General features: G+C 36.7%; 1 protein-coding gene across 1 annotated transcript in view; it reads left to right on the top strand.

Moving 5' to 3' along the window:
• Positions 1-9,874, top strand: part of SPATA17 (spermatogenesis associated 17) — a gene marked incomplete at its 5' end in the record, with an annotated part of 84,233 nt that overhangs the window by 53,635 nt on the left and 20,724 nt on the right. Inside the window, one exon of the mRNA XM_010141182.1 lies at positions 1,879-2,030. Within this exon, the coding sequence (XP_010139484.1) occupies positions 1,879-2,030 (152 nt within the window). The remainder of the gene's footprint in view (positions 1-1,878; positions 2,031-9,874) is intronic.

The following is a 9,874-nucleotide window of genomic DNA, read 5'->3' on the forward strand; positions in this document are numbered from 1 at the left end:
GAGCATTGCTTGAGAGATCTTTGCTTAGTTACTCTCTTTCCCCTTTCCTTCCACTGATAGTTGGACTCTATTAATTTCATTTGAACTATGGATTGAGGAAGAGTTAGAAGGTCTTAGAAAATAAAGATGGAAAAAAAAAAATTGTTCTTGGGTATCTGATTTGGCCCTTAGCCTGACGGACAGAGAGTCAAGATTCTACAATGAAGAAGAAATACTACACTCTGAAAGACTGTTTTCCAAAAGCAAATGTATTTACCTTGATGTTTTTTGACAATAGTACGTTTCTTTTTCCTTTGCCCCATATATTCCCTTCATGAAAACATCTTGCGATATAGGGTTCGGTTTTTATTATTGATTTTAAACATTTTTTACAACTTGATCATGAGATTATGTATTACTAGAACGTTGCTTACTAGCTTTAATGATCTGGTTTAGTATTATTTATTCTCTCACTGGTGATAACATTTTTCATTCTGGTTTTGAAGTGGTCATATTAAATGAATTGGGTTTTTTATGCAGACATAGAAAGTGGAAGCATGAAAATATCTGCAAGAAGTATAAATATTATGCTCACTTGCTTACTAGGACCTTTAAAAAGATCTCCAAATCATTGTGCTGTCCCTTTAAAAAGTAAAGTTCCAATAAAAATCCATTAACTACTTTCAAATATAGCAATCCTCCTGTCCAGCTGTGAAAAGTACTAGATGATACTTATTTGCCATTTGTGTTATTTACGGTCCATGACTTTTATGGTAACTGGTTCCTATTATTGGTTTCTATTAATGTAAAACATAAGTGAACATAAATGAGGCGTGAATCATTTCTTTTTATTAGCCGCACAGTCTTCACTCAGCGCTTGCAGTAACTCCAGCTGTGACTTGTTAGTGATAACCTATTTAAAGAAGGATATCTTTAAGAATAAAGGCTGTGATTAGGGTTCTTTGTCTCTTCATAGTTTCAGAAGGTTTTACTAGTTCATTGCAGGATCAACGAGGATGAAAATAAAATAAAAATTAATTAGCAACCCTTCTAAAATCAGAGTTGACACTAAACTGTCCTGAGCATAATATGACACTAATTATACTCCAGGTAAGTTTTTCCTGGTTAGTACTAAAAGCAAGACATAGGATATGTCATCTTGACTGTGCAGGAAAGGACTTCCTGCTGCTATTTATCTGTGTTAAATGGTAGATGCTGATTTGATCAGTTATTAAACAATATACTGTGGAAAAAAGATACAGATGTGTGTACAGAGACAGACTTTTGAATGAATTATGAGCTTTCTTTTTTTTGAGTAATGAAATTAATGTTGATTTAGACTTTTCAAAAATGGACTACACATCCATAGTATCGAAGTAATTACTCTGAATTGTATCAGAAGAATAGTATCCTAAGCCACGTATTAAGTTTCTTTTCAGGTAGCTTTATAATGAAATTGGAAAAAGCGTGTTCTTTAAGGTAAAACATTATTTATCCTGTGAAAAGACTTAAGCTTTCTGCTTAAGCAGAATCTAGATGCAGTTAATACTTGTGTATCAGGTTTCATTTCACCAATATTTTTTTTTTCTAAGGAAAAACTAGCTTTTCCTAATCAGGTCTAACAATGTATGATTTTAAAATAATAAATATTTACTAGTAGTTGAATAAATCTGGTGTGCACGTTTCTCATTCTCTTTGCAGCTTTAGAGCATGTTACCACCTGTGTGTTATTTGTAACTCTCTAGCAAAATTAACTACTTTAATTATTTTGGAAGAAAAATCTTGCAAAGTTTTCCAGACTTTCTACGTCCTCTTTCATCAGTGATGTGTCATGAATAAAAGAAGGGAAGAAAGGAACTGTAACCCCACAATAAGACACTTATACCTTACACCTTTCAGGGGCCTTTCCGTGATACTGCTGAGGTATTGCGGCAGCGCTACAAGCCTTTGGAGCCAACCTTGCGAGTGGCAGCAGCAGTCGATTCACCGCTAGAGAAGGCCAGAGAGGAAATGAAATGGGAGGAATGGAGAAACCGTATACATGACGATAAGCAAGTTCTTCATTTTTGCTTATATTGTTATGAGAAAGTTTTCTTTATTCCATTGCTTTCAGAAACCTTTCATGCCTGACAAAATGAAATGTCAGACCTGACAGTTTACTAGCAAACATTCTATGTACGGACTTCTAAATTCTGTGTCCTTGGGTTATAAACTGTTTGGGGCAGAGACCCTATCTTGTAATTGCGTGACATGTGCCATCCATATCTATGAAACTATACGAGAACTTGTAATAATATATGATGCAACAGATGGGCTTAATGGGCAAGAAGAAAACAAATGCAAATTCTATTTTGCCACATGCACTTTGCCAAGGAAAAAATACTGTTTCAGTCTCCATATTCAGGGAGCTTACAGACTGTGGGAGGGAAAAATGGTGTTGCATGCCAATGAGACTTGCTTTCTCTCCCAGTAGACCACCAAAGCTCACTTGGAAGGGAAGGGAGCATATGTTGCACATGTTAGAACATGATGCAAAAACTGTAATCATCTTTGAAGCCGTTTGGTTTCCTAAGCCATAGCATCTGTAATAGTGTCAGACAGGCCAGTTCTTTTCCACACAATCCCAAATACAGACATAATCCATCCCGAAAGATTTAAGGCTTCTGTCCCAAAAGATTTAAGGTTATTGCCAAAATACTTCCAGTTCTTTTCTTATCATGATGGAACTCTTTTGTCCAATCATAATAAAAGCCTGTTAAGTCACCTGCTCTGGCTTTGTAGTTAAGTAGAAAAAACCAATGTTTTGTCAACTCTTCCTTTGAATTCACTGTTTTTGGCATCTCTTTGACACTTCAATACCAGAATTCAGGACAGAAAGGAATCACTTTTCCTCACGCGCAGTCTGTGATCCGCTAATTCACTGGGACATGATGCTTTGCTATCTTTGATCTGTTTCAAGCTTTTGTATCAGTGCCATGTTGCCATGTGTCAGCTTCAGGACTGGGACTTAAGGATGCCAGAATCAATTGCATTTGCATGGCTGGGCTTTTATGGGTTTATTGTTGCATCATTTTCCTCACATTTTCCCTGATTTAATATTAACAGAGACTCTAAACGGAAATTTTACTCAAAAACTGTTTGGAAGGAGAAAAGCCCTCTTAGTTCAGCTACTTTCCCACTTTTAGGCAATGTTATGGGTTTTTTTATATTTGGTGTCAAAAATTACATATAATACTTTTTATTCCTTTCATACCAAAACCATAACTGAGTTATGTTACAAGTAAAAATGTACTTCAGTTTACTATTCTTCTTTTTAGTTTTTCATTTATGGGGGTGAGGGAGAAGCAGCTTAACTTTCATATCTCAGCTTAAACCTGGGCCTTTTTTTTTTTCAATTCTAGCTTCTGCCAGTGAAATTAAAAAAAAACAAAACCCAAACCCATTTCGTAACAATTAATATTCTACCTTTCATTTAAAGTGTTCTTTTCACTGAGTAAGTTTTGACTGATGCATTCCAAGTGAGGATGGATGATGTCCTTCATTTATAGGCATGACTATATTGCCCAGTCTTTATTGGTCCAGGTTTCCTCTAATCATCACTGTGTCAACAGTTTCAGAAGGTCAGATCTTATAATAAATATTTCACCGACTCTCTTCATTGAGTGAATCGTGAATCTTTGGTCTTGTACAGTTAAATTTGGAGTCTCCACCTTTGACAGCTATTAAGTGACCAGGTGTCTTTATTTACCTTACGGGTAAGGAAGCATTTAGAGCCATCCTTAACGCACGGAAGCAATGTCCTAACACCAATGATGCTCAGCTTCATGCACGCTAAATGCATAGTGTATTACACACTTGCAGCCTGTGATCATTCCATTTGTGCTTCATATTCAACCAACCATGCAAGGGTCACATCTGTAACCTTGAAAAGGTGATGACAGAGTTGCAGGTCATCATCAGGACTGATGTTCGCTAGTAATGCTGCAGCTGCTGTGTGGGATGGTGGTCTCCAGGGAGGAGTCAGCAAAGGGTTACTCAGATTCTGCAGTAGTTTCTTCTCAGCAATGTCTATTATGAATTGACAAATTTCTGTCTTTTTCTATGTAATTGTGTACTTTGGGACTGTATTTCTTCCTGGTAGTGCTTCCTATGCTGATTATTCTTCTGGTTTAGAAAATAAGGAGAGAAAGAATGGCAAAAGTGTGGGGCATTTGTCGAGAAAGCTTGTGTTTGCATAAAATGACAAACAGAAGCCTTGATCTGTATATGTCCAGAGTGGGTACTCTGTGATATCTCTTCAGATAAAAAAATCGTTGGTGTATACCTGCAATTTCCAACAACATTCAGAATTCCCACTTATCTTTGATTATCAGGGTTCTTTAAAGTGGTAATATGTTTTCTCTAAGTGTTTCAATGTCTGAGAAAGTTTTTGTTTAGGATAAAATGCAGAAATAACTGAAAAAGCTGTGGGAGAATGAGGCAGGCAGAAGCAGTACAAGTGGAAGCAAGAGAGAATGTTGTGCTTACTGAAAGCAACTGCTGGAAATTTCCTATTTTGTAATGAAAGAGCAACTGGGTAATCTAGCCTAATAAGAATGATTCCTTTATCTCATGTAATTGAAGCTGTTACTGCCTTATTGTGCTATTTTTCATACAAATGAAGTGATTTCCCCCTCCGCTTGGATAGGAATGACAATTGGACTCCTTCGGGATGGGCACTTAATAAACTAGTGTCTAGTTTGAGACACCAACTGCTGGATCCAGCAGATTTAGATCACTAAGCATGAAAAGTTCTTTACTCAGTTGCATGCTGCTGCATGCTGACCTAGTTTTCCAGAGAACAAAAATGTAAATTATTTTCATTAACTTTTCTGAAATCTGTCTCACGTAATATGCCTCATGCTCTAAAGTACACTCTTAAACATCTTTATGAGTCAACATACATCGGAACTAGTATGACAGAATGGGGTAAACCAGCCCTAGTGTAAGGCAGGAGGTTTCCTGATTTATTGTCGTCTTCTGGTGTGACATCCGGCAAGTCATCTCAGCTTCTAGTGCTGCACTGGGTATAGATACCCCGTCCCGAGCACAGCGGTTCATGTGTGTGCAGCAGAGTGCCGTGTTTGCACACCCTGCCGCTCACTCGCTGGGTGGACGCTGTGGTGCCAAGCTCCTCATGGGCTTATTCTCAGCCAGGTGCTGCTTTCCTTCAGAACCAGCTGAGGTGCTTCTGTGCTACACAGCGCTGGCCATGACGGGTACACTTACTGAGAAGGGAGAGATCTAAATAGGCTCTGTGCCTGGAGAGCCTCAGTGTTACGAGCCGCCTGGTATTGTTAATGGTAACACGTTTTTAAAAGCAAGTCACTTGGATCAGATTTAAGGTTTTGGAAAAAATGTTTTAATTCCTACGTTTAGATGAGCTTTTACTGTATTTCTGGCTTGGCTGCATTGAAAATGGCTACTGCGTTTTATCTCGTACAAATATAACACATCTGAAAACTTTTTTCAAATTATACTTAGTTTTTCATGTGCTTTGCAACTTCAGCAATTTGCATATTTTCCGGACTGTTATTGTATTATGATAAACAGGGATTATCATATATTTTCAGATAATGTTTTCTTAACAATTCAACTTCTATTTGTAACTCTTCCACTTATTTTAATTACTAGCACAGTGTGCAACATTTATTAATCAGCAGAGTCTTTTTAAGTTAAAATACTAAATTAGCTAACCCCATTAACACAGAATACTCCAAACAAGCAGTAATAGGAGAGGTAGTTACTGTGCAAATCGTATTATACATGCGGGTGCTCTAGGGCACAGTTAAGCATGATTACCCTCTTTTGATCCAGTATTCCTCTGCTTCTTCCAGCTAATTTCCACTGGAAATTTACAAAGTAGCGCCTTCATTTTTCCATCTTAATTTTTCTAATGAAGTTCTGGTACTTTATAACACTGGGGATGCAGATAATAAGTCTGTGTATAATTAAGAAGTTCCGGAATTTGCTGCAGAAGAGATCTCTTTTACTTCCTACAAGAACTAGACTATGCTTTTCTTTGCCACTTTACATTATTGCAGACAGGGTTTAAACTAAAATGGCCAGAGGATTCTTAGATTTACTGATGTTAGGTTAAAGTGATTGGTAGTTTATTGAAAAAGTACGAAGTTAGTGTATTACCATAGACAATATTTGTAATAATTCACCCAAAATAAGGTGGCAAAAATGCTGTGCATAAAATAAGCTGGTCTGACTAGAGATGTTAAGTAAGATATCCTGGGTTTTTTAAAGTTTTGTAAATAGCACTTTGATTTTAACATGCAGTCACTATGAGCTGGATAACGGCTGCCCTGCTGCAGTTGTTTTGCTATGGAAAATCGTTGTGCTTCTTCCTTTGTTCCCTGAATGAAAAGAGAGAGAGGGTTGGATTTGATGAAGAAATTACTTGAGGTATAACCCAAGTTTTAAAGCTTAAAATGAACTCCATGTTTTATTTAAAGAAAAGAAAAAAAAAGATAGAGGGTTAACAGCTTTCTGATAGCGAAGCATGTTTTGTTTGGAGCTAATTGTCCATAGTCTTCTTCAAAGTGGGATAAAATTGTTTTATTTGTATTAGATCAAGACAACAAGGAATTTAATTGCTATTGCATAGAACCGCTTTAGAGAGAAATTTAACAATGCTATCACACATCTAGAGTTAAGATTTTGGTGGTGTTTTTACTACTAAATTAAAAATAAGTTACAGTGCATATACAAATATGAACACCTGAAAAAAAATGTGTAAGCAGAATATTCCTTCTAGTTCCCTGGTTTTAATATTTCTTATTGTGCCCGGACAGTGCAGCATGTCTGGCAGTGATCTGTGACAGTTCTTTCTTAGAAACCTGGGTAAAGTTTAAAGCATTTCTGGTACCAGGATTACATGCTTGCTCTGCTAGAGTGCTGGGATTTTGCCTCTCGGTCCAGGAAACGTGCTGAAGGACTACTCTGGGGTTTTTTTTGCTGCCATTTAAATTCAAGAAAAAGTTAATTTAAATACTGCTGTTTCTTCCATCTCAGTCAAACCAACTGGAAAGCCTTCAGCGCCTAAAAGGCATCTTCCATCTCCTGTCACAATAGTGAAAGATGTTACAATAAAAAGACTGAATAGAGGGGAGAAATGGTAGGTGAGGAGTGCAGGAAGAAAGATCATGAGCGGGTAAAAATGTGGGGAAAAGGAGGATTAGAAAGACAAAATCAATAGTAACAGAGTGGTGCAGGGTAGGTGAGTGAAGGGAGAGTGAAAGCAATTTTTATTTTTGTTAACCACAAGTAACTAGGTTATTTTTCAAAATATAAATACACACCACTAGCAGCTGTCAGGTCCCCGATTGGCTACCAAGTCGAGGCTTCTAGGTCTTTTTACGCTAATTAGGTTCAACATAGTGTGGTCCTGGCAACGGTGCAGCTGGCCTTCATGACCAGCCCCGCGGCCAGCGTTGGTCCTGGTCCTGGTCCCGCCTCAGGTTGTCTACGTGTGATGCTGCTGGTTGTAGAACCTGAAATCAGTTCCCAGTTTTGGTTCCAACTCTTCCCCCCTGTCTTGAATGTATTCTTTGGCATATCTCTGATTCAAGCTTTTGTGGTGGGTAAAATGAAATTATTTTTCACTTTTAAATTTATTACTTTAGGGGAAGTTCACCTCCTATTCTATCATCAACTTTTGGAAAGACGTAGCTTATATTGACTGTATGTTATGGCACAATGAAACATTAATATGGAATTTAACTCTTCTTTAATCCTGCTACTTCTGTCTCTTTCATATTTACTGCAAACCTTTAAGAACTTCTGAATTTACACTTAAATAACAAGAAAACACTGAAACCCAGATGGAAGAATCCTGACAGTGAAAAAAATAAATTGAAATCTAAACTTGTGCAGTTGATAATGGCATCATCCCATTGTCTGGATTTAATTTTCTTCTTCCATCACTCTTTTCTGTCACATTCAGAGTGCATACTGTCATTAACGTGGGGAAAAGCTGTGTCAGGTGCCTATAGAGAGCTAGAGAACCCAATACCATTACTGAAGTGTTTTGCAGTGCTATTGCTTTTTACTATTATTATTGGCTGTGGGGGTATAATGACTTTTCTACGACTCCCATTAATTTGGTTACCCTACTTAACACAAAAAATTGTTTTAATGTTCTTTTCAATTACTTATTCACATAGAATAATGAAAATTGTTACTTGCTTTAAACAGACATTGAATTTGCAAGCATATGACCCATTCTTGTAGCCAGATCCCTGCCCACCCGACTCTGACAGCAGAACTATAGACGGAATTTTTAAAAAGACAGGTTTTATTTTAGACTACTTTATAACATCATGCTCTGTTATATTTTTAATGTTCTTTCATTTTAATTTCAATTTTTTTTAATTGTTCAATATTCTTCCTCAAAAATTCATTGTTGATTCAGATTTTTTTTTTTTACTCGGCCATAGACATACATTCCAGACTGTATGGCACATACTCCAGTTAATAATCTTAGAGGAAGTAAGTGGCGGAATGCAGAAGACTGTTTGTGCCAAACAAATATGGTAGAACATAGTTACTCCAAGTATTTCTGTTCAAAAAAGACAAAGATTAACTGATCCACAGTAAAATCGAAACCTCTATGTAGGAAATTTTATAGGGAAAATATATATATATTTACTTGGTACATATATATCTTTTACTTGCTAAATATATAATAATTGTCTTGATCTTCTAGTTTTCTCGAGATTTTTCTTGCTGTTTTGTGTATAAATTTTACAGATACAGGATTCATACTGAATTATGAATGCTATGGCTCAACTAAATTCTATGCATATATGGGCAAATTCCTAAACTGCTAGCCTTGTCTTCTCAGCTATCCAATCCCCTGAGAAAGCCAATTTTCTTTCATGTCTGAACAAAAGAAAAATGTACTATTAAAATGCAATTCAGAAGTGATAAAAACTGCAAGTGGAGCAGCCGGCTCACAGCACCTTCGATGTATTCTCTGGGACACTGGGGCCACATTAATTTTTGTGTGTGTGTGATGTCCATCCCATGTGCAAATTAGCATTACAAGTACCATAATCTGTCTTACGTGCGAGTGTCCTTTCCCATGAGTATGCACATGCTACTACTGCTTTGTATAATTTAAAAGTCTGCTAACTCAGTGTTTTTCTTTCACTGGTGTTACATGACATTTGTTTGTGGTACTTGATAGAATAAATTGATATAGCTGGCAAGATTCTAAAATAGTTTCTTTTTATGGAGTTGAAATAAAGGCCTGTAATTTTAAAAAAAGAAACACTTAAACTGTTGCTGATGCATCAGTTAGTCCAGATAAATAGTTTTCTGAGTCTGTATCAGCAGAGAGACAAAGAAATGCATTTTAATCCCTATCTTTATCAAAAACTTGTTTGACGGGTCACCTCTTATAGGGATTCTGGATTCTGAAGATTCCAACTGGGACAAGGTTTTAATGAACTGCACCTGTTGTCATGGAAGTTAAAGTGATGTTTTTAACTTCCAAAGCATGTATTTTGAATTTTACAATAGAGTTATTTTTCCTGCACATGTAGAATGAAGAATGCATGTTGCTTTTTTGGAATACCAGCAATAATAAGCTGGTATAAGCTTAATTCACAAGATTTTACTTTATTTTAAAATGTACTTGTTTGCTCTCATAACTCTCCTGAAAACTGAAGTAGATGGAACTAAGACATCTTTATAGGGTCTCTTGCAGATCCTTTATAAGTGAAGTGTCTTCCACCTTCCTCCACACAGTTTGCTGTGGAACCTACCCTGAAAACCTGTAGCTGACTGTGAGAATAGGGCCTTCATCTGAAACACTCTTTAACCCCCAAAGCAGTTAGCTCAA

This window comes from Buceros rhinoceros, unplaced genomic scaffold (genome assembly GCF_000710305.1).
Source record: "Buceros rhinoceros silvestris isolate BGI_N320 unplaced genomic scaffold, ASM71030v1 scaffold17258, whole genome shotgun sequence".
Classification (NCBI taxonomy): domain Eukaryota; kingdom Metazoa; phylum Chordata; class Aves; order Bucerotiformes; family Bucerotidae; genus Buceros; species Buceros rhinoceros.